Below are 26,099 nucleotides of genomic sequence, written 5' to 3' on the forward strand. Positions count from 1 at the left end.
GCCACATTTAATGTCCAAATAGGCGACTTGTGGATCCTTTTATTTCTGTTTCAATTACTGTTTTTTATTCTTTAAAACTTGAGTAATACTAATTGTAATGATCAATCCACTTATTTTGTGATTTACAAATAATGTCTATTGACTTGGGTTGCAAAGGTTTGTGACTTTTAAAATATGGGTCCCCAGAAAAAAAGTTTGGGAAATGCAAACGCATAGATAAGTCTCTCCAAGTCTGCTTTAGACAGATATATTTGATAGACAGTTTTCTCGTATGTTTTGGTATTATTTTACTACGGAAGCCGAGAGGGGTCACAACAAACGCAAACGCCGCAACAAATACAAATGCGACAACACAACAAAAAAAAGCCACAACGTAAATGACCGCGGGACTATTTTAATGCAAACGCCACAACAAATACAAACGCCACGACACAAACGCAAATGCCGCAACACATTAAAAAGCCACAATACATCAAAAAGCCACAACACATCAAAAAGCCACAACACATTAAAAAGCAACACATTAAAGCCACAACACATTAAAAACAACACATTAAAAAGCACAACACATTAAAAAACAACACATTAAAACAACACATTCAAAAAGCCACAACACATTAAAAAGACAAAAGCCACAACACATTAAAAAGCCACAACACATTCAAAAGCCACAACACATTAAAAAAGCCACAATGGAAGTGACCGCGGGACTGTATTTTTTGATGGACCGATCAAGCGGCAAGTGAAGAAGAAGAACTACAACGTGAAACGAATAATCTTCACTTGCCGCTTGATTGGTTCATCGGAAAATAGAGTCCCGCAGTCACTTCCGTTGTGGCTTTTTGATGTGTTGTGGCTTTTGCATTTGTGTTGTGGCGTTTGTACTTGTTGCGGAGTTTGCATTAAAATAGAGTCCCACGGTCATTTGCGTTGTGGCTTTTTTTTTGGTGTGTTGTGGCTTTTTGTTGATTTTTTTTTTTTTTTTTTTTTATAATATGATCTAACTATGCATAACTTTTGTACTTTTGTTCCATTAACAACGCTTTGTCTGTGGGCAGGTGCAAGGCCGACACCCCACCTGTCACTTCCTCCTGGAGCTGGAGCGTGACCGGTCAGACTGCGGGACCCGACTGAAGGAGCAGGACAGGGCAGGAGAGACAGGTGAGCTTTTAAAATTGTCCGTATTGTATCGTATAATGTATATATTTTTTAGTTCTTACAATATTGTGGCCTGAACAGTGATGATTAAAACCAAATACTCCAACTCCGCAGCATCCTGTAGGTTAAACCCCCGTATATGCAAAGTGAGTCTTTTTTAGGAAACGAGGCAGCGTGTGAGGGGCACTCGAATTCAACTCAAGCACTCAATTTAAAGCTAAGGTCAAATGAAACGTCCACTTCATCCCCCAGCGCGTCACCTCTCTGTTCTGTTAACCACACACACCTCACAGCTGCACGTTTGCCTTCACCTACTGAGAATATAACACTTTTGTCAGTCCTCCAACATTTCATATCGTTAAATCTATTGGTTATGACTCACAAAGCTCCAGCCCGTCTCCATCGCAGCAGAACCGCCAGCCTCCTCAACCTCCTCAACCTCCACCTCCTCCTCTTCACCATCACCTGTCATCCTCTCCTTTTAGCTCCTATGTCCCGACATGTCAAGGTCTAAGGGTCAGTGGTTCAATTCTGAAGTTACTCAGACAGACAGGGTCACTTTAATCAGGTGATAATGTGCAGTCAGACAGGCGATCATGTCATTTAATGATTATGTCATTTAGACAGGTGATAATGTGAAGTCAGACAAGTGATAATGTCAAACATGTAATAATGTCAGGTAGACAGGTCATAATATTAGAGAGGTGATAATGTGCAGTTAGACTGGAGATAATGTGCACTTAGACAAGTGATAATGTGCATGTACACAGGTGATAATGTCAGACAGGTGATAATGTCAGTTAGAGACGTGATAATGTCAACTAGACAAGTGATAATGTCAATTAGACATGTGACAATGTCAATTAGACATGTGATAATGTCAATTAGAGAGGTGATAATGTTAGAAGGTGCTAATGAGCGATTACACAGGTGATAATGTCAATTAGACAAGTGACAATGTCAATTAGATGGATGAGAATGTGCAGTTAGACAGGTGATAATGTGCAGTTAGACAGGTGATAATGTCAGTTAGACAAGCAATAATGTCAGTTAGAGAGGTGGTAACGTTAGAAGGTGATAATGAGCGATTTGACAGGTGATAATGTCAGTTAGACAGGAGATAATGTCAGTTAGACTGGCGATAATGTCAGTTAGACTGGCGATAATGTCAGTTAGACAGGCGATAATGTCACTTAGACAGGCGATAATGTCACTTAGACAGGCGATAATGTCAGTTAGACAGGTGATAATGTCAGTTAGAGGGGTGATAATGTGCACTTGGACAGGTGATAGACGCCATACTGTCTAAATGTGTTTTGTGTAGAACTCAGTGTATTATGAACCAGAGCAGTGCAGTGGAATAGGATTTCTACATGTTTGTCAGTCTCCATCTTATTTAACATCTTTTTTTTTTTGTAACATCAAACTGTCAGGGGCTCTGCAGAAGGAAATTAACCCAAAATTATAATCTGGCACATTTACATTTGTCTAAATGTTCATTAATATGCACGGTTCCAATTTTCTTAAATAAATGAAAGAATAAATAAATCCAGTCAGACAGGTGATAATGTCCTTTAATGTCGAGTTAGAAAGGTGCTGATGTCCAGAGGGGATAATGTTCAGACAGACAAGTGATAATTTCTAGTTAGACGAGCGATAATCCAGTTAGATGGAATGATAATGATTGTTGTTGTTTTTTGTGTGCGTGTGTGTGTGTGTGTGTGTGTGTTAGGAGGTGTGTGCCGGGGCGTGTGGGACAGCGTGGCCTGCTGGGACAGAGCGGAGGTGGGACAGACGGTGGTGATTCCCTGTCCTCGGGCGCTCAGGACATTCTTCAGCAGAGACGGTACGGCACATGTTCTTATCACATTCTAAAGAGTTCTCAGCTCTACATTTAGACTTTTAGGTTAAATTACATCATACTGTGATTTTTAAGTCATGTGATAACGTTGTGGTGTTTGATCTAGAGAGAGAAACCCAGAGAAATTGACAAAACCAACATGATTGCAGATATAAACTAGAGGCTTTGCGGTGCTTTTATGCAAGGCAGGACATTTTGTTGTTCGTGGAGGAAATGATTTGTTGGTTTGTGATTAATTTGATTGTGATGATTGATCTCGCAGCCCTTGTGTATGTTTAATATCACTTTTATTACTGAACCTATCCACATGAAATAAAAACGGACAGTCGAAGTCTGCCCAAGTGAACTAAGGTGAATTATTTTTAAGAATAGCTCAAAGAAATAATGATTCAATCTCAGAGACGTGAATGTGGTCGCATGAAGGGACCAGATATCTAACAAGGACTGACTTTCAAACATCAAGTCGTGGGATTTTAATCAACCGAGAAGTGCAGCGGGTGCAGATCAAAGGACACAGGTAAGAGTTTGTGTTGGGTTTTGTGAAAGGAGTAGTTAGTTTTATCAACCAAACACCGACCGAAGAACCAGAGCAGAGGAAGAATGAGGCGTTTCCCGTTGTGTTCACCTGACGCCCCGGACACAGATCTGCTGACCCTCCTCCTGTTCAACTGCACCTTTCACTGAGACACAGAGGACACTGAGACATGCAGCAAAACTTGAATTTCCCTCAGGATCAGTACAGTATCTCTCTCTGTCTGTTTCTCTCTCTTTCTGTCTCTCTCACTCTTTGTCTCTCTTTTGCTGTCATTCTCTCTCTCTCACTCTCTGTCTCTCTCTCTCTTGTTGTCTCTCTCTGTTCTGTCTCTCTCTCTCTGTGTCTCTTCTCTCTCACTCTCTCCGTCTCTCTGTCTCTCTTGTGTCTCTCTCTGTCTCTCCGTCTCTCTGTCTCTCTCACTCTCTCCGTCTCTCTCTCTCTCTCTCTCTCTCTGTGTCTCTCTCTGTCTCTCTGTCTCTGTCTCTATCTGTTGTTGTCTCTTTCTCTGTCTGTCTCTCTCTCTCTCTCCGTCTCTCCCTTTCTCTCTCTGTGTGTCTCTCTCTGTTTCTCTCACTCTCTCATCGTTTCTCTCTTTCTCTCTGTGTCTCTCTCTGTTTCTCTCACTCTCTCATCGTTTCTCTCTCTCTCTCTCTCTCTCTCTGTGTCTCTCTCTGTCTCTCTCTCTCTCTCTCTCTCATCGTCTTCTCTCTCTCTCTCTCTCTCTCTCTCTCTGTGTCTCTCTCTGTCTCTCTCACTCTCTCATCGTCTCTCTCTTTCTCTCTCTCTCTCTGTCTCTCTCTCTTGTTGTCTCTTTCTCTCTGTCTCTCTCACTCTCTCTCGTCTCTCTCTTCTCTCTCTGTCTCTCTCTCTTGTTGTCTCTTTCTCTCTGTCTCTCTCACTCTCTCCGTCTCTCTCTTTCTCTCTCTCTGTCTCTCTCTCTCTCTCTCTTGTTGTCTCTTTCTCTCTCACTCTCTCCGTCTCTCTCTCTGTCTCTCTCTGTTTCTCTCTCTCTTGTTGTCTCTCTTTCTCTCTCTCTGTCTGTCTCTCTCTTGCTGTCTCTTTCTCTGTCTATCTCTCTCTCATTGTCTCTTTCGTTGTCTCTCTCTTTGGCTCTCTCTTTCTCTGTGTGTGTGTGTCCCTCCCTCTCTCTTGCTCTCTCTGTTTTTCTGTCTACATCTCTCTGTCTCTTCCCCTCTCTCTCTCTGGCTTCTCTGGCTCTGGGGGGGGGGGGGGGGTTCTGTCCTGGTTTAGATCTGGGCCTAACTGTTCCATGGGCAGGTCAGACTGACGCCTGCCCTCTGGAGCTGAGCCCAGCCCACACTTGGACAGACTTTGGTCATTGTGCGGCATTCTGGGACAGCACCTCCAAACTCTCTGCTCGGGCCTTTAATTGGATCTAATAAGACTATTTACAGGCTGATTTTGGCCTAGAACATCTTGTAATGTTTGAACCTTTATTCATACAAAGCTGCTCAGTAGTTATTTCAAGGATAAAAAACAGTTACGTAACACGATTAAATCTTTTGTGTGATAAGTGCTACTGTGTTTGAAGAAAATAAGCGATTTTCCGTCCCTACACTGGTATCGATTCATATTTACAGAAGCCCTGAGAGGCAAAAAAAAAAAAAAAAAAGCAGGTCATGTGGGCTCTATTTTCTAAGTGTTTTTTTTTTTTTTGCACCAACTCATTTTTCATGGCATTAGGATGTAGGATGCTCCTGGTTATGTGTGTATTCATTCTACCTGAATTCAGTCTTTTCACGAATTTTACTTTTGAGTTCTCTTCTATGAGTAAGATGAGAAGTAAGCTGGATGCATCACCGATCACACTACAGGCACAAGACGCTTTTTTCTATAGACCAGTGACCTTTTTTGAGCCACGGAACGTTTTTTACATTGGAAAAATCTTTAACCAAAATGTTACAAAATGACACTATAAGCTACATTAATTTTACTTACTCAGTGTGAGACCTGCGTCTGTTTTTGAAAACAAAGCTGATTTGGCAGAATAGAAGAAAGACACACACGAAGCTCTTCATCAACAGCTCTCAGTCTCTCTCTGTTTTTAGTTTTATAGCAGTTAAGCTTGAAAAGCTCTTTTCTGGGTCATCTTGTCCAAGGCCCAGTTCGGAGTTTGCATTCGTCGTTTTAAAAACTTTTCATGATGTCACCATGCACATGTTACCAATTCTTTTAAAGCAGGGTGTCACACTTTTTCAGGATACGGCTACTTACAAAATGACCAAGTCATAAAGATCTACCTAATAAAAACCAAGCAAACTGCACTGAAACATTTTGGACCCTCACCACAGTTTGAGAACCTCTTCTTTAAGAGAACTTCCTCTGGCACTTTACACAAAACTGTGAAAAAAGTGATTTTAAACCTGTTTTTAAAGTTCAGTTTTCATTCTTTTCTTTCTGATTTCAGTTATGAGATTTTACTTCAATTTGTAGTTTGCTATGCTATGAGTAGATGATGCTAATGGATGCATGCACCGATCACACTACGCAAGACTTTTCTTATTTTATAGACGCATCAAGAATCTCGGACTTCCGGTCATCGCGCAATACATACTGGGAAGGATTTTCCGAAAAAGTGAGCATCAAATCATCATGTTTGTTTTCCCAGTGGGATGCGTCTAATGACAAAGTCGATCTTTTCAAGTCTTTTGAACCATATCACTTTTGTTTCTGGTTCTGATATTGTCATATTTTAGTTTTGGGATTCAGACATCGTAATTGTGTGGTTGTTGGATCCTAACAGCGGAAAACAGCTTGAGAAATTTGTTTGCGAACTTCATAAATGCAAAAGTGAATCAGATGTGTGTGACTGCAAACCTCTGTTCAAACTGTTTCTCTTCCCAACGGAATTGAAAAATAGTGAAAGATGAAGGCGATGGGCAGGATTGATACACAGGAAGAACCAAAAAGGAAACCTCTGGCTGCCTAAATCATCCCGAGTTTGCAGCGAACATTTTGTATGTGGAGCGCCATCAAAGCAGGATCCCGATCCCTCGCTCAACCTTGGTTACTATTTTAAAAAGTCAACGCCAAAGCGAAAGGCACCAGCTGTTCACCAAGAAACACCTTCCACTGCAAAGAGACCAAGACGTGATGTTGCTGTAAAACCACAAGAACAAGAAAGTGTGAGCTCAGTCTGTTTGTCTTCTGCTCCTCTCGATTAACAAACGGGATTTTGTTTTGTTGGCGCTTCACATACAAAATGTTCTCTGCAAACTCGGGATGATTTAGGCAGTCAAAGTTTTCCTTTTTCGTCCTTCCTGTGGATCAATCCTGCCCTTTGCCTTTCACTATTTTTCAATTCCGTTGGGGAAGGGAAACAGTTTGAACGGAGGTTTGCAGTCACACACATCTGATTCCTTTTTGCATTTATGGAGTTCGCAAACAAATTTCTCAAGCTGTTTTCTGCTGTTACAATCCAACAACCACACAATTACGATGTCCGAATCCCAAAACTAAAATATGACAATATCAGAACCAGAAACAAAAATGATATAGTTCTAAAGACTAGAAAAGATCGACTTTGACAATAGATGCGTCTCACTGGGAAAACAAACATGGAGGTTTGATTCTCACTTTTTCGGAGAATCCTTCCCAGTATGGATTGCGCAATGACCAAAAGTCTGAGATTCTTGATGCGTCTATTGTACTATAGTTGTGCTGTTGTACTTTGTTGATGTGCTCCTGTTTAGTTTACGTGGCAAAGGGCTGCACTATCGCTTAAAGGAGTCGGAGTTTGAGTTTTAAGGTAGATGACTTGTTTTTTGTCTTTGCTCGTGTTTTCCTCGTGGAGTGGCGCTCAAAGTGCCCAGGGAAGCTTATTTCTTTCTGGGCCCAGACACTCAGGTCCTGCGCAAGGCAAAGGCGCGGGCAGGTGAGCGGAACTGAATACACCTGTAACCGGAAGCAGGTGAGTTTCGAACCCCGGCCTCTCATGTCTTAACCTTTTACAAAAAAAAAAGAGTTGGTGCAAAAAAAATAAATAAATAAATAGAGCCAAAATTACCTGCCTCTTTTTTTTTTTTTTTATTCTTGCCTCTCAGGGCTTCCGTAAATATTGGATAGTGGCACACAAAAAAAAAGTCAGAGTATCAATATCGGTATCGGAACTGAAAAAGCTGGATTGGTGCATTTCTGCTGCTTTTGTCTGTGATTCTACAAGAGACTTTTATGTCCACCTGTCGCTGCAGAGGGAGACACCTGTACACGTCTTCATCCCTCCGTTCTTTTATTCCTTCTTATCACGCATGAGCCAATGTGAAAGTCTGTCTTTCTGGCACGTGATCCGTTCTGGAGTCTGCATTGTGCTGCAGACCATTAGAGAAAATGTCAAGTGTGTGGTCTGGCTGTGCTTCATGAGTCAGACAAATCTGCCGCTAAGTGTCCTCATGTCTCTCGTCCAAACATTTGGATTCATGGCATTAAATCCACTCGATGTTCGAAGTGGTGCACTCACACTTTGTCCTGATTTGATCCCGGTGTTAGCCCAGTTAGTCTGGTCCAAGTTCAGGCCTGCTCCAGTCTAAATTTAGTTCCAGGTTTAGACTCAGTTTAATCCCATTTCTAATATGGTGTGTTTTTGTTGGTTGTCTAAATATGATTGTTTTTATGAGAAAGGCGATTACTTTTGTTGTGTTCTAATTCAGCCTTATGTAGCAGGGGTGATATATCTTATTAATATATGTACTGAATTTGATAATATAGTATCTATATCAACAAAGGGGCTAAGGGACTTATGCAGTTTATCTACTCAAAAGGCTCATAACATCAATACTAAATCATGGCTGTGATGCTGTGTTAAAGTACCCAGGCTGGCGCCACCTAGTGCCTCCGCTCGATTTCATTTCTCTCCAGCGACTAGATCAGGAATCAGAATACACTAGACAGTTCGCAAAAAAAAAGTGTGAGTTCGGGCACCAGCCAATCAGCAAAGAGTCATATATTCTGTGTTGGCAACGATTCCCGAGATCGAGGATTTAAAGCCGGAACAAAGAGAATGTTTGGTGAATTTCATCAAGGGAAAAGACGTTATTGTCCTTCTGCCTACGGGATTTGGGAAAAGCTTAATATACCAGTTAGTCCCGTTAGCGGCGCATTACATACATCACAACCAAATAGCGATTAAATAAAAAAAGAACCCACCTACCTTTGAGTGAACGAATCTTAATGCTGCGAGGTCAGACGGTTTCCATGAAGTGAAACCGGCTGATGAATCAGGCTAGTGTTAAAGCACTTACTGGGCAAAGTGAATATGATACTCACCCATTGTAACCATCAAAACAGTGAATATGTCCAATGTGTTGCATAAAGGAGTTTCTTTCCTCTGATGAAGCAACAAAACTGTAGAACTGCCACAAAATAATTTGGTAAATATATATTAAAAAATACTCTTGATCATATATCAATACAGCAGCCGACGATACTGAGCTCATCTAAGTTGCGGTTGAATCAGCACTGATCAGTGCAACAGTTTATTCCAGTGAGTCACATGCACTAAACAAATACACTTTATGCACATTTATCTCCTGTTGAGGAAAACAACCTTTTCCTCATGTGTTCGTTAGTTTCTGCTAAGATAAAAAATTACCTTTTAAAATGGAAATAAGGTCCAGATAATTTACTTATTCCAATATTAGAAAGTCATACTTGTACAAGGAGACTGTGCTGACTTTCCCATGCAGAGACTCAATGTTTTACGCCTATACAATGACTTTTATATGCAAACTGTAGTGGGAGGTTTAGACTTAGTGCCTCTTCGTTGGTGCACAGACCAGCTACACCTCTTGGCACGTTGGCACATCCAATCAGACTCCATCCGGGGTGTTATCTGGCTACCAAGTCATGACATCGCCCCTGTCAGAAGTTCTTGTCCTGTTTAGTTAGTTTGCTATTACATAGATCAGAATATCATGCATTTGTTTTGACATGTATCTGTGAGTCTGTGAGAGTCCTGATCTTCAAATGACCTCGATACAATAATGAACTATAGAAGTGATTACACAAAATAGCTAAGTCTAGTTATTTATCCTAACGCTTAAGTAAATGGAAGATCAATGCGTACAAAAGCCTTTATTTTTGTATCTAGATGTGTTTCGTACCATGGCTTATGTATCGAGGTATGTATCGTATCGGAATCTTCTTAATGATTCCCCAGCCCTATTATGTCGGGTTTTTGTGTATTTGACGCTTTCACTTTTGGTTTTTTTGTCTCCAGGGAACATCAGCAGGAGGTGCACGTCAGAGGGATGGTCTGAGGTGTTCCCAAACATCTCGTCGGTGTGTGGAGCGGACACCAGTCAGGATCAGGTACACCTCTGCTCTCAGGCTCATCTCTTTTTACACACTCAAGTCTCATTTCGGAACAAATTCTAAACTTGCTACTCTAGGAGCAAATACGTGTAAAAGTGTGAAATTGCTCTTAGAGGTTACACACATTTACACATCTGATGACTGTATTTATATTTGAATCACACAGTGTATAAAAACTTTAAGAAAATATGCCAAAGAGATTGAAAAAACTGTCATGTAATCACTCTTCCAGTCTGTGGATTGATGTCGGTCTGAACCTGAGCTCACACCAGTAGGGGGCGGTGCACAGGGGCCGTAGTGTGATGGGAGCGAGACTGCCCCCTGCTGAGCCTCATTAGCAGAGCAGTGTGAGTCCGTAAAGGCCAGCGGCCCCACTGCGGACCGACCTGACAGACTGTTACCTCTGCTCTCCTCACCCCCACAGCTCTGCGGAGTTTCTATAGAATCTGGTGTCTCATTAGGCTTATGCATCAGGGAGGACACGTTTATTTGAAATTAGAAAAGTCGTGTGTTTATTAGGGCTGTCAAAAGAAAGTCGATACTCATTTGAGCAGGTATCAATACTCATCACATCACAGGACAGAAATGAACCTTTCCTAAGTAGCTAAAGAATGATCTTGAGCTGTATCAGAACAAGTATAACAGCACAAATACGCCCATGGACCAGTGTGGAACCTACTGGACCACTGAAGGTTTACACAGATATAAGGCCACATAAGAATAGAAAAGAGTACGACCATTTAAAGCATGCACAGCAAATTCAAGAGCGTCAATTCAACTCATGTATTGTTAATTTTAACACTTTTACCATGTCATATGAGGTCCACACTAGAATCTGTTAAAACTTTACTTTCCAAAGTGAATACCGTTCAACACTGGTAAAGTGATGTAAGTACACTCCTCATAGTTGAATCTGACACTGATTTAGATTAGATTTTTTTACACTAGTCTACAGTGTAAAACTAATAACAGTATACTGACATGTTTTAACACTTGCATTATGTGTTCTTCATGTTACACTATTCAATATTAACTCTTTCTTCACTAAACAGTGTCAATACTGTGGTCATTCTAGTTCATAATCACTTTTACAAATGTAAAATAATGAAAACTACCACACAATTACATTTCAGCGTAACTTCCATTAAAAATAATGCCCTCATACAATCATAGGACCAAGACATTTCATAAGTTATAACTCAGGTCTTCTTACATGTGCCCCACTCCCAGCGCCGTCCAGCTCGCAGGTGAAATGGCTGTAGCTCGTCCACTGGAAACATTGCAAAAACCCAACACTGATGTAGTGTAACATTCAAAACACACGTTATAAGTGTTTGACACCAACACTGTGGATCAACAACTACTTATTTTACTCTACAACACTGTCAGAGTTGAAGTACCTCTTGACTATCTGGATTTTCTTCACTTTACTCACAACACCAACACTGTGAATTTAACACTTATGAATTTGCTGTGAGTGTTTTTCATGATCATGGTGATATCAGAACTGGTATTGACAATCAAGTCAACACTCATGTATTTGTATGTTTGTCACTATTATTTCTCTTTAGAGCCATGAAATTAAAGTGTAAATTGTTACTTCCAACATGCATATTGGAAGTACTAAAGCTCGATGATGAGCTGTGAAGTCTTACCCACCTGTCTGCAGCTAGAACATTCTGAAATATACTGAAAAAGATGGATTGGTGCATCTTTCGTTTACAGTATTATTCATCTTATTTCAGCCTGCCCACTTTTGTCTCTAAACGCTCCTAAACTAGACTTTTTTGTGGTGATGCTTCCGGTTAAACAGGGATCCTATTCTTGTCAGTGGAGAATTTGGGAAACGTTTTTGTTAAATATGACATGAAGTCGGTTCAGTTGTGGAAAATGTTAAGTTTTCATGTGCACCAACAAGTCACACTGCACCGATTCCCTGATGAACTTTAAAAAGTTTTTATCGTCCGTATTAATCATTTGTTTTTCAAAATAAAACCAAAAATAAGAACATGAAAAAAACAACTATTTTCTTCATTATTTGTCTCCAAAAAACAAAATGAAAAAAACAAAAGATAACGATTAGTTTTTTCAGTTTTCGATTTTGTGTTTAAATGAAAAATGGAAAAAATTGATAACGGCCGTTTCCCGTTGTGACTTAAACTGCGATGCTGGACTGAACCAGGAATAAACCGTTTTCAGTCCTGGTCTGGTCTTGGTCTGGTCCTGATCTGAGTTCCAATCTGAATCCCAGTCTGAGTCCCAGTTTGAGTCTCGGTCTTAGTCCCGGTCTGGTCCCGGTCTCAGTCACGGTCTCAGTCCTGGTCTGGTCCTGGTTTGAGTCTCAGTCTCAGTCCCAGTCTCAGTCCTGGTCCTGGTCCCGGTCTGGTCCTGGACTCAGTCCTAGTCTGGTTCCAGTCTAAGTCCTGGTCTCAATCCTGGTCTGGTTCTGGTGAGGTCCCAGATTTGGTTCAGTCCTGGTTCAGTCCAGCATCGCAGTTTAAGTCACAGAAACAGGAAACGGCCCTTATCCGTTTTTTTGTTTTTTTTTTTTCATTTTGGTTTTGGAGACAAATAATGAAGAAAATTGTTGTTGTTTTTTTTTTCATTTTCTTATTTTTGGTTTTATTTTGAAAAACAAATGATACACGGATTCGTATTGAACTTATTTACAGTAAAGATCGGCTTCCAGAATAATGTGAATAGAGGAGGGAGGGGAGGACAGAGGACTGAATGCAGTGCCTACATTCCTCCAACTTGGAAGAGAAACAAAGTGATAAATTTAGACCAGTATTAATCATTTTTAAAAATCTGATTAAAAATGACAAATAACAGCAATTGACATCTACAATATAAGACAATTAATTCTGTCTTAGTTCTGTCTTTGTCTTTCTTATTTGTTACATCTGTACTCCAAACTCCAGACTAAACTAAGGCCACGGTCTTGCCCGGTTCCAGGGGCAGTGAAGGGGCCGTGCGGCGCTTGTGCCAGCCTTGGGTGTCACTGCTGCTAATTGTGTGAGAGCAGAGGGTGAGCCGGGGTCAGCCCTTTGTCCGTGTGCAGGTCCAGACCCGTCGCTCTCACCCCCCCCTCCCTCTGCCGCTCCGGGACAGTCCAGACCAGACCCCGTCTTCTGCCCACGGACCGGACCACCGGACCAGACACCCTGCCCCGCCACCCCGGGACCAGACCACACACCCGCTCTTGCCCTGACCCAGACAAATCCCCTCTCCTGCCCCGACCCAAACTAGTCCAGAGAATTTGAATTCGATGGGAAATTAAATCTAACTCAATCTGTGTATCATTCGTTTTTCAATATAAAACCAAAAATGACAACGAATAAACGAAAAAGCAACTATTTTCTTCATTGTTTGTCTCCAAAACCAGAATGAAAAAACAGATACGATGATTCGATTTTTCAGTTTTTGATTTTGTGTTTAAATGAAAAATGGAAAAAAACGGATAATGGCTGTTTCCCGTTTCTGTGACTTAAACTGCGATGCCGGACTGGATCAGGACTAAAACAAGACTAAACCAGGACTAAACCGTTTGCAGTCCTGGTCTGGTCCCAGTCTCAGTCCTGGTCTCAGTCCTGGTCTCAGTCCTGGTCTCAGTCCTGGTCTCAGTCCTGGTCTCAGTCCTGCTCTGGTCCTGATATGGTCCTGGTCTCAGTCTGGTCTCAGTCTGGTCTCAGTCCTGCTCTGGTCCTGATATGGTCCTGGTCTCAGTCTGGTCTCAGTCCTGGTCCTGTTCCTGGTCTCAGTCCGGTCTCAGTTCTGGTCTCAGTCCGGTCTCAGTTATGGTCCTGTTCCTGATTTGGTTCAGGCCTCAGTCATGGTCTCAGTCCCGGTCTGGTTCCGTTCTCAGTCCTGGTCTCAGTCCTGGTCTCAGTCCTGGTCTCAGTCCTGGTCTCAGTCCTGGTCCTGTTCCTGGTCTCAGTCCCGGTCTCAGTCCAAGTCCCGGATTCAGTCCTAATCTGGTCCCTGTCTAAGTCCTGGTCCCAGTCCCGGTCTGGTCCCGGACCTGGTTCAGTCCTGGTTCAGTCCATATGCGGCGCAAAAGTCCGGCCTCACAGTTTAAGTCATAGAAAAGATTATCCCTTTTTTCCATTTTTCATTTAAACATAAAATCGAAAACTGAAAGAACAAATTCTTATCCGTTTTGTCATTTTGGTTTTGGAGACAAATAATGAATAAAACAGTTGTTTTTTTGTTTTCTTATTTTTGATTTTATTTTGAAAAACGAATGAATGAATGATACATGGATTTAACTCAAACTCTTGGGCCACTCTGTCTGAGCATGTGCAGTGTGTAAAGGTCTCATCGTCCTCATGTGTTTCAGCTGCTGTTCTACGTGCTGGTCCAGGCTCTGTACACAGTGGGCCACAGTCTGTCCCTCCTCGCTCTGACCACCGGGAGCGCCATCCTGTGCCTCTGCAGGTCAGAACCTCCAACACACACCGCTGCACTCTACACGTAACAGTGTCGTCCATATCATCTTTAAAATTAGTTTTACTTCTTTTAGTCTTCCTCCATATATGTATGTTTTACTCAAGTGTATTGTAGTGTAGTTAACCCAAGATTATATCAAAGTTAAACCCGCACCCGCCCGGACCCGTGAAAAACCACACACAAATTAAAAGCATTCTAACTGAAGCATCCATCACAATATGAATTGAAAAGTTACGACTTCAAGAATTACAATCACGAAATTAAACGGTTACACTTTCTTCATTACGAATACAAATTCACAGATGCGACTCGACTCTCATCACTTCACAGGCTTTTACTGAGCAGAAGAAACATTGATCAAACTTGGACTTTGGCGCTGCACACGCCATGGACTGAAGCAGGACTAAACCAGGACTAACCTAACCTAGGACTGATCCCAGGACTGAACCAGGAGGACTAAACCAGGACTGAACTAGGGATAAACCAGGACTAAACTTGGACTAAACCAAAACTGAACCAGGACTCACTGGTTCCTCGGGACGGGCCGGGAGGTGCACCCGCGTAGAGTGTGACCAGGTGCAAAAGCACCAGTGCAGAGCTTCACATCCCACAGAGGTAAGCGCAGCCATCACCCGATCGTGCTTTTTGAACACCCTGCTCCTCGGGGTTCTCTCTCTCTTAAGTCCAAGATTAGTCGTGGTTTAGTCCTGGTTTAGTCCTGACCCACCCGTGTGTAATCATTACCCACCCGCATACTCGCCTGTAATATTCCAGAAAGTTAAAACCCACCCGTTTCAGCAACTATTTTCCTGTCGCCCGGTGCAGGACTCTGCTCCAGAGTGATGTTTACCTGTCCTTACGAGAGCTGCTCTATTTGACATGATTTTGCTGTCATGTCATTGTTTTGTGAGCTGATGAGGAAAATCCTGTGTTTTCAGGAGACTGCACTGCACCAGAAACTCCATCCACCTGAACCTGTTCCTCAGCTTCATCTTCAGAGCTGTGGCCGTTCTTCTGAAGGACCAGGTGCTCTTCAGCAGAGATGTGCAGTGTTCTCCGCATGGCTCCCTGGTGAGACACACATAATAACACTCACTACATGATCCCTGACTGCCTGCAGAGACCTGAGCTGTGAGCCTGTGTGTGTGTGTGTTTCAGGTGGGCTGCAGGATCACTCTGGTCATCCTCCAGTACTTCGTCATGGCGAACTTCTCGTGGCTGCTGGTGGAGGGGCTGTACCTTCACACGCTGCTCCTGGTCATCTTCTCAGACAACCGACACTTCCGGGCCTACCTGTTCATCGGCTGGGGTCAGGCCTTCAGCTTAAAGGGACAGTTTTTGAAATTTTGGACATAGGGCCTCATTTCCTAGTGAACCAGAGTGTTGGAGACGTGTGGAGACACTTTTATAAAGGTTGTATAGAGGATTTTTTTAAGGGAAGAGAACAATGACAGTACTTGTGCATGCATGACACCACCCTCCTCCTCCACAGCTCCCTCAATAGAAACATCTCCTCCCGCCTCCTTTCCTTACTCTAGAAATCACGTTTGTTTACATCCAGTGCGCGTTCAGATTAGAATTACTGTTGAAATGACCTGTCTAGAAATAATTTAGCAACCGATGCGTCAGTTTTTAGACCCTTCGGCTGCTTGCTGGAGGGAATCTCCAAGAATCACCTCAGTTTGTCTTCACTCCTTTTCCCCTTCTCTTCTTCTTTCAGCGACCTCAAAAACGGACTTTCTTTTGCGGCAAACTGGTCGTGGATTCTCGTCCGCCATCGCAACAAACTTTGTGCAAAATGCGAGGAAGCTACAGTCTGAAAAAGCCTCTAAGAACCGCTGCATAAACCATGTAATCCCCGCACGCCGATGAGTCATTTACACTAGGGAGTTTGATTGACAACCTAACAGCCAATAGAAAATGAGGCAGCCTCGTTTTCTATTGGCTGATGTTTATTTGGTAACAGTTGATAGATTTTCTTTTTTTTTTTTTTTTTTTTTTTTGTCATCTTAATTACAAAGCTGCTGCATCTCTGTAATGGTATTTTAAACTTTCATTGACAATTTGAAACTAAAAAAAAATCCTCCATACAACCTTTAAATATTCTGTCCAGTCCTTGTATTTGCAGAGGTCACTGGTGCTAGACTAGTGCATGTCAATGGACATAGTTATCCTGCCCACTCCACAAAACACCCGAAACAAATCTGTTATCACACCAGACTGTCCATGTAAATGTCTGTGTCCAAAGAATAATATCTGACATAAAACTAACCTTGCATCGCATGAATCGTCGCATGTTGAGGGACTATTTTCTCATATATCAGTCCGCCGCTGCCGAGCTTTCTATCAGGAAGAACAACTCGCTGCTACTCAGACATAAATCGTTCAAATGCAAGGTTGGTTTTTACTTCTAAGATGATTTATCGACACAGACATTTACATCAACAGTCTGGTGTAATAATAGATTTGCTTTGGGTGTTTTGTGGAGTGTTTTAGTGGCAGGATAACAAGTCTCCAGCTCTCTGACTCACTAGGAAATGAGGTCCTATATCCAAAATTGTGAACTGTCCCGTTAAGGTTTTCATATGTGCTAAAAACTCTGCTCTAATGGTTCCTGTTCTTGTTCTTGTGTGTGTAGGGGCTCCCTGTGTGCTGGTGTGTGTGTGGGCTCTGGCCAGGCTGTACCTGGAGGACACCGGGTCAGTGAGTCTCTCTTTATCCACTGTAAATATGAACTTGATCTGCTCTTCCTCAGACTCGTGGTGCTGTCTACAGGATAGGGTTAAATAATGATATGAGATCTTCAAACTTAGATTATTTTAGAGCATCCAGGTCACTACTGAAATGAACACACCCTCGTAAGGCGCGTCCGTTATTAAATCCAAGTCCTGCAGTGTGAACTGTTAACCAGGCTGGTGCCACCTAGTCCCTACGCTCAGTTTCATTTGTCTCCAGCAAGTAGATCAGGAATCAAAATACACTAGATGGTTTGCAAAAATCCCGGAAGTGTGAACCAGCCAATCAGCAAAGAGCCATATATTTAGTGCTGTCAATGATTCCCGAGATCGAGGATTTAAAGCCGAAATAAAGAGAATGTTTGGTGAATTTTATCAAGGGGAAAGACGTTGTTGTCCTTCTTCCTACGGGATTTGGGAAAAGCTTAATATACGCACTTACATATGTCACGACCAAATAGCAGCGGCTGGTTAAATGAAAAAAAATACCCGTCTACTGTCGAGCGAACGAATTTTAACACTGCGAGGTCAGACGGTTTCTACGAAGTCTGATGAATCAAGCTCGTGAACTGTCACCTGAGCCATATTTTGCAATGTTGTCAGTTCACACCTTAGCAGGGGTGGACTCCAGATGGACTCCGGAGCACCTGGAGTTTTCTCGGTTTTAAGCAGGTCACTGTCAGACCTGTGCTCAACACCACACACAGAGTCCTGATGTAACGCTTCAGTTACTCTACCGCTTTTATCCGGCTTTCACTGGCTGTGTACGCTCTACTCTGAGCTCATCGCTTCCCCACACACAAATCACACTGAAATGAACTATGAAATGGACTAGGAATGGTTTAAAGCCCTCAAAGCCAGGCACTTTTTTTTTGTTTTTACACTGATAGACCTCATATTCATGTAGTTCAGGTTATTTTTTTGACTGCCAAGATGACTGACAAAAAGACACTTCACCATGGAGGCGTGCAGTTTGTTTCTTACGTTATAGGTTAGGTTGTTTTATTCGTACCCGTAGGTAAATTTGTTTTGCAGATTTGAGAGGCAGGTCCCACATTTTATTTATTTATTTATTTATTTTTATTTATCCAATATTTTAGCAGGTAGGTCAGTTGAGAACACTTTCTCCTTTACAATGACGACCTGGCCAAGAGGCAGAATAAAACAAAAGCGCAAACGGAAAACACTCACACATCAACTATAACATTGAATAGAGATATAAGACAGTGAAACATTTGCACATTAAAGATATAAAAGTGTTAAAAGCATGTGCAATTATCCTGTAAAATACTCTGGGTGGAGTTTTTAAAGGTCGACAGAGTTAAAAACGAACTAAGTTTTAAAGTCTGTTGAAGTGGTTCCAGTCACTTGCAACAGAAAACTGAAATGTGGAGTGGCCCAAAGCTGTGCGGGCTTTAGGAACGACCAGGGTTATGTGTCTGTTGGAGCACAGAGTGTGTCTGGACCTGTGGATGTGCAGGAGTGAGCTGAGGTAGGACGGAGTTTTACCAATTAAACATTTCATTCATCCGCATTATGTGCAATAAACATATAAAAACACAGTTACAAAATAAAGTGTTACAAAGCTCCAGTGTACAATAGGTTTGTTCCATTAAAAAATGTGTTAAATTCATCCATCAAACACACAATTTTCCCAAGACAAACGTACTAAAATTGATAGATAAATAGATTACAATTTATTCATAAGTACGATAGCAGCTGGAACGAAGCTCCTTTTAAAACGATTCGGTCTAGATCTTGGGACTAAAAGCCTCTGACCAAAGGGAAGCAGCTGAATTTAGTGGATGTTGCACGTCTTTTAAAATCCTCTGGGACGTCCTCTGTAAGTGTCTTGAGTATAGAGAGTCCAGGCGGCTCTGAGGATGGACAATTACCTCACTCGCCCGTTTAACCGACTGATTCAGGGAGTTCTTGTTTTTTTGACGCTCCTAAATCATGAGACCAGTGAAAAAGTTAAAACTGATTCCATAAACGTTATTTCAGCAAAGGAGCAAAAGTGATTCTCTTTAAAAGTGTCAACAAACATGAGTCCAGACATCCTGAAGCCTGTGGTGTTTAGGCCACTGCTGTCTCTGTGGTGAGCAAAAAGTCCAGGGCCCATTTCTTGTCTCAGTTCAGCCCTGCGCCACCGGTTCAATGGACTTAATCGATTCCTCCTGAGCGTGTAAACAAGTGACGGTGACAGTGCTGTTTACAGTTTTCTTTTGCCATGAATGACTGAGGGATACACAGACACGTTTTTACACAGGAACCGTGACACCATCCGCCAGACGTGTTGACATTGTGAATCAGGTTTTATACAGAACCACAACTAATGGAAGAGCGGGTGGGCGTTTTACAGGTTATCAGAATAAACAACGTAATGAACGATCACTTCAACACAAAATGGGGTTTGACTCTGGAGGGGCAGCGACGAGTTTAAACGGCTTTGACCAGGATAAGACGAGTCCTGCCATTCCTTTACCCAACCCAACACACACACTCTATCTATGGAATACAAGCTCAATCTCAGCCTATATAGATTTTCGGGGTCGATGTGATACCGATAAAAAGGGTTTTGAAGTTGCTGATATATTTAGAAACTGCCATTGTTATAACTGGTCATTGTAAATAAGTTGTAACAAGTCTAACAGTGTCACACAAAGTCATGTTTTTGGACTTGGCTTCGATCAAAGTGCCCAGTGTGGCAGAGTGGTTAACAGTACTTCAAAGTCCATTTTAGCGTCTGAGGGAGTCTTCATTACTCTCGTAATGAAAGCTCCGTGTGTGATCTCCAAAGGGCAACGTGCTGTTTGACTGGCCTGATGAAAGCTGTGTGTGTGTGTGTGTGTGTGTGTGTGTGTGTGTGTGTGTGTGTGTGTGTGTGCGTGTGTGTGTCTGTGCAGGTGCTGGGAGATCAACGACCACCCCATCCCCCACTGGCTCATCAACGGCCCCATCGGTCTGTCCGTCCTGGTGCGTACGGGAGCGGGGGGTAGTTATGGTGGACTTTGCATATAAGTTCTACCGCACCATTCACACGTGTGGTTGAGTTTAGTTTCATGAGAGGACAGTCCTCATGAACTCATGTTTGGCTGCAGGGCCTATCAGAGAGTCTTTTAGGTTGAAATAAACTGGCAACCCAAATGAGAAACTCATGTGAGACTCATTCTTCTTTCTGACTGGATAATTATCTTGAGAACCAAAACACAAAATCAACATTAGAATTGTTACTAGTAAAAAGTACATGTGATTTGAACTCGTTTCTCTTCTGTCTGCAGACACACAGAGCCCGAATTACAATCAAAAGTCACATCTGCCATCTAGTGGTTAAAAAGTATTAAAGTGCATCTGACAGGTTTTTGTGTTTTTCTAACTTTGACTTGGTTTGGAGGGATAGTACCTGTGCTCATATTTATCGTGGTCTTCTGGGACTCAAAGAAAATAGTGTATAGCATAATAGATTTTCTTTCTATTTACATGTAAATAAGCATGTTAGCATTTAGAGATTTTTTAAATTAAAATTTACATTGACATACATGTCCACTGTGGTGGATGTTGGGAACATTTTGTTGTTAAATGAATAAGAACTTAAGAACCTAACAATAACATAAAATGGGCAAACAGTCGCCCGTTATCGACAGTATTGCTTGAAAGTGTTTCTTTTTGGTCAGGCAGAGAAACATCTTTCATTTTGTGCACCTCACAAACATCTTCCCCTCACACCTCTTGGTTCTGTATCTCTCAGCTTTCTTTATATCCAGCATCTCTGACATGTGACATTCCTCAGACTGAGGGATTCTCATTTTGGTTGGAGGCACATAGTCCTCTTCACTTCCTCTTCACTCCATGAGCTCGTCTGTCAGGCGGAACTTGAAATCCTTGTTGTTTAAGTGCCAATCAGTGTGACTTGTACTGAATCCATGAAGTGACGACTGCAACATAAAAAAGTGAGAGATCATGAGACTCGTCCAATTCTGGCTGACATGTGATAAAAGCTCAAAGTCACAAAGACACACCTCCTGTGTTGTCATTGTGCTGTTTGGCCTTTGCACCTGGACCTGGATCTTTGGAGGCCCACCTGCTGCAGATCTCAACAGGATCTTTGGCATTCACAGTGGAGGTCATTAGCACAGGTACTGATGTACCTGTACTGATGTACACTGATGTAAAGTAGTGACCAAAGAAAATTTAAGTTCCAGTTGTAAGTGACTGTACCAAATCGAAGGACTGCAGATGCGCCAACTCCAGCCTTTTCTCACTGAAGGTGTTCTTTCTTCGCCAGGCTGGAGCCACCTAGTGCCTCCACTCAACTCAATTTAATTTCTCTCCAGCGAATAGGTCAGGAATCAGAATACACTAGACGATTTGCAAGAACCAGACTTTGTAGACCGCGCACCAGTCAATCAGCGATCACAGCAAGAGCTGTGAAGCCATGACGTCAAACTCAAGGGCCTGTCTGGGTCCCTTTTGTGGAACAGCCCAACAGAAAACAAAGCGTCAAGATGGATGTAGACGAAGACAGACATTCTGTGTTGGTAAAGATTCCCAAGATCGAGGATTTAAAGCCTGAACAAAGAGAATGTTTGGTGAATTTTTTCAAGGGGAAAGACGTTATTGTCCTTCCTTCTACGGGATTTGGAGCATTATATACGTCACGACCAAATAGCAGCGATTGGTTAAAATATAAAATATAAATATTAAAAGTACCTGCCTACAGTCAAGCGAACGAATCCTAATGCTGCAAGGTCAGACAGTTTCCACAAAGTGAAACTAGCCGCTGAATCAGGCTAGTTCTTTTTTTAGGAGATTTTGAAATCCAACGTGATGTTGCCAAATCCAGGCACCGTACAGTAGTGCAAAGGATGGCACCTACAACACTCAGGTTTTAACATAGTCCATGTGGCCAAACAAAGAGCAGTGTCGTCTTACTGGTAAAACAGAAGAGCTGAAGTAACCACATCCAGAGATTCAACTTGTATCTACTTAAAAACACATTGAGTGTGTCGCCTTTAGAGCATCTCAAAGTCAAATTGTTGTGCAGAATAATAAATCCACATCCAGTCTGCAGTGTCCGCATGAAGCTGAAGCCAAACAAATAATATGATCCAAACTTCAAAACGCCAAAATCCTCCTCCTCCTCCTCCTCGGTCCTGGTGAATGCTCAATTTCCAAATCCTAAATGTGGATTCTCCAGTGTGGGGCTTGTGTCTGCGTAAAATCCAAACGAACATTTTCACCATAATCCTCCTCCTCTGCTTAGGCAACCCCTGGTTCACTTTTTGTGCATTTGTCTTTAACATATTTTAAAAAAAAAAACAGAGCATGCTTTGGGAAACACTGCCCTAGAGCTTGCTGTGCTATAGCGAAAATCTCAATTTGGACTAAACTAATTGTAGCTGCCCCTCATCTGTATTAAACATTATTGGCATCTTCTGCTGTGATCTGTCGTCTGAAACCCAACAATTGACTGAAAAAAATCTATAGCTGACAGTCTCTAGTTTGATTATCCAACGTTAATTTGTTTGTCCAATCTGGAGTTCTTCCCTGTTAAAGGCACGTGCTCGTCCCTGTGCAGCGTGTCTCCAAGAGAGCGTCCTCACTGCAGCCGCCTCAGTGTGAGCCACCTTTAAAGGTCCACTCTCATGCATTATGCAGGAACGTGAAGCACATGTGGACACAAGCATCTGGATACTCACTGAAAAATATGTCTCCTCACTCTGAGCAGGCTTACCTCTCCACAAACCTCTGATTTTCAGGGTGTCTCTGAAATGAAGTCCTCTATAGGCTGAACATGTTATTTTCATTAAAAGAGGCGGCCTCCTTTTGTTCTTAAGACATTGTCCTCTCCATTTTTGTGTAGATATCCATCTTTTTTTTCACATTGAGATCTGATGTTTTCAAAGTGTATTTAGACCCAAACCAAACTTCGTTCAACCCCAGTGAGTGTAGAGCTTCACTCACTGATTCTGCATAAATCTGTCACGTTTCTCAGTTACTCTTATTTTCGTTTCTTCCTTTCCTTTTAAAACGTTGAGAACCTCCGTGACTTCATCTCCTGTCTGTTGGTCCAGGTGAATTTCCTCCTCTTCATCAGAATCGTGCGTGTGCTGATGCAGAAGCTCCGGGGGGCAGACATGGGAGGACATGACCAGTCCCAGTACAGGTACAACACGTGACTCAACGCTCCAGTCCACACAGAAGAAGACATTTGTACCATTTTCCCGCTCGCTCTCCCTGCAGACGTCTGGAAATCTATTCTAGACCCAACCACTAAACTGGGAAACTGGCAACATTATAGTGAAAAGAGAAATTTGGGATCAAAACACCCGGGGTGATATAAGGTGCTATAAAAATCATCGCACAGACAGAGGCAGGTCCTGGAAGTGTGTAGGTGCATGAAAGGTGATGAAACATTTGATCAAACTGTTTCTTTAGACATTTAGACAAAGACAACAGAGTGTTTGTTATTGTGTCTTTTGAATTTCAATTAAGAACAAAAAACAATAAAATGAGAAAACAGTTTATTTCATTATTTCATTTTAGTGTCTAACAAAAAAAAAACAGATTTCGACCTCTATTTCCAATATTTCATTTAAAGTTTATTTCAAATAACAACAATCAAAAAAGTGTCTTAGTGTCTATTTCAATTTTGATATTTTATTCTCTCTGGTTTATTTGCCTCAAAAATTTTGCTGCTCAACCACAGATTTATAATAAAAAATATTTTTATTATAGTTTTATGGAGTCACCTGAACAAAGTTTATTGCTGCTTCCTGTTTCTCGTCATGGAGTTCAACAATGACTTTCTAAGACGTGAAAATAAATGTGTCACTATAAAAAAAAGACGACGTTTGTCTACAAAACTACAACAATTTTTTTTATCAAAATCTGTTGTTTGTTTTTTTTTGTTTGATTCTAAAACTGAAAAATGAAATAACAAATTGCTTTCCTATTTTATTGTTTTTCATTCTTAATTGAAATTCAAAAGAACAAATGGTACAAAGATCGTGGAACAGAACATATGATCTGATGAGTCTGGATTGACTAAATAAAATCTTTGAGTCTTTTGCTTAATCTTGTTTTGTGAAATATTCCTCTTATCTACACAGTTTACGTGCACATGAGGGTGCTCTACTCTTGGTGGAAAATAGTTTACAAACCATCATAATAAAAATTCAGTTTATCCAGAGAATGTGTATCCGCTCTGTGGTGGTTCACGTCTCCGTGTTTCAGGAGACTGGCCAAGTCGACTCTGCTCCTCATCCCTCTGTTTGGAGTCCACTACATCGTCTTTGTGTCTCTGAGCGAGTCTGTGGCAGAAAGGTCCAAGATCTTCTTTGACCTGGCCCTCGGCTCTTTTCAGGTACTCCCTCCTCAGGTACTCCCTCATGCTCAGACACACATGTGTGCGGAGTATTGGGTACTCCCTCATGTTGCGGTGTTCTCACAGATGTTCTGTTCGCAGGGGTTGGTGGTGGCCATCTTGTACTGCTTCCTCAACTCTGAGGTCAGTGTTGATAAACTTGTCGAACTAGTTGGATTTTTCTTTTCCTGTGGATCACACGGGACAACAGAGAAATTACACAGACATTTTTCTCTACATTTACATTCAGAGGAGCATGTTTTTTTTGTCCAGTTCATATAATTATATTCTTTGTCCAGAGCAGAGGTCAGAACATTTTTGTTCAGTTTACAGTCAGAAAGATGAAAACTGCAGACTGGAACTGGGAGAAGTTTATAGCATCTCAGAAATACAAGACAAGACAAAAGTGTAACAAATATAAATAACAACTCATTTACTTAAGACTTATTGTACTTGTGTCTGATACATAATTATAATTTGTGACGCCCTGACCCATGACTCTACCTCTCACACCCGGCCCTGACTCAGCTGCAGACCGTCACTCCCAAGTTTGAGTCAGAACCAAATTCACATCAGAATTTGCTCACAGAGAACCTCTGTAACAGTTTGTAGTGAGTGAAATAGAAAATATAGTTAGACTAAAACTGCTGCTGACCCCTGACCCTCTGACCCTCTGACCCCGTCTCCCTGCTGCAGGTCCAGGCGGAGCTGAGGAGAACCTGGAGGAGCCTCTGTCTGAACTGTGCCCTGACCAGAGACCTGCCCCTGACCCACACTGTGTTCAGAACCACGTCCGGACACATGGTCCACCTCCAGCACGACCAGCGCACCCAGTGTGACAGCACCCCGCTGTGACCCCGAGAGCACCCCGCTGTGACCCCGAGAGTACCCCCGAGAGTACCCCGCTGTGACCCCGAGAGTACCCCGCTGTGACCCCGAGAGCACCCCCGAGAGTACCCCGCTGTGACCCGAGAGTGCCCCCGCTGTGACCCCCGAGAGCACCCCCGAGAGCACCCCGCTGTGACCCCGAGAGCACCCCGAGAGTACCCCGCTGTGACCCCGAGAGCACCCCCGAGAGTACCCCGCTGTGACCCCGAGAGTACCCCGCTGTGACCCGCACCCCGAGAGTACCCCGCTGTGACCCCGAGAGACCCCGAGAGACCCCCGAGAGTACCCCGCTGTGACCCCGAGAGTACCCCGCTGTGACCCCGAGAGTGACCACGAGAGTACCCCGAGAGCAACCCCGAGAGTACCCCGCTCTGACCCCGAGAGTACCCCGCTGTGACCACGAAAGTACCCCACTGTGACCCCGAGAGCACCCCACTGTGACCCTGAGAGTACCCCGCTGTGACCCCAAGAGCACCCCACTGTGACCCCGAGAGAACCCTGCTCTGACCCCGAGAGTAAGTCGCTGTGACCCCGAGACAACCCCGCTATGACCCAGAGAGTACCCCGCTGCGACCACAAGAGTACCCCGCTGTGACCCCGAGAGTACCCCGCTGTGACCACAAGAGTACCCCGCTGTGACCCAGAGAGTACCCTGCTGTGACCTAGAGAGTACCCCGCTGTGACCTCGAGACTACCCCGCTGTGACCCGAGAGTACCCTGCTGTGACCCGAGAGTACCCGCTGTGACCCCGAGAGTACCCCGCTGTGACCTCGACAC

General features: G+C 42.8%; 1 protein-coding gene across 1 annotated transcript; it reads left to right on the forward strand.

Moving 5' to 3' along the window:
• The first annotated feature begins 692 nt into the window (after positions 1-692).
• On the forward strand, positions 693-25,719 carry LOC110167076 (vasoactive intestinal polypeptide receptor 2-like). The gene is made up of 15 exons (XM_055151388.1): positions 693-698; positions 1,059-1,161; positions 2,891-3,004; positions 9,790-9,881; positions 14,224-14,321; positions 15,272-15,404; positions 15,492-15,642; positions 16,972-17,032; positions 19,975-20,044; positions 23,143-23,234; positions 24,305-24,434; positions 24,537-24,578; positions 25,131-25,275; positions 25,375-25,533; positions 25,583-25,719. The coding sequence occupies exons 1-15, from the start codon at positions 693-695 to the stop codon at positions 25,717-25,719; spliced, it is 1,533 nt and encodes a 510-aa protein (XP_055007363.1).
• The last annotated feature ends 380 nt before the right edge of the window (positions 25,720-26,099 follow it).

Source organism: Boleophthalmus pectinirostris, unplaced genomic scaffold (assembly GCF_026225935.1).
Source record: "Boleophthalmus pectinirostris isolate CB_2022bp ecotype Guang Dong unplaced genomic scaffold, ASM2622593v1 HiC_scaffold_16, whole genome shotgun sequence".
Lineage (NCBI taxonomy): Eukaryota > Metazoa > Chordata > Actinopteri > Gobiiformes > Gobiidae > Boleophthalmus > Boleophthalmus pectinirostris.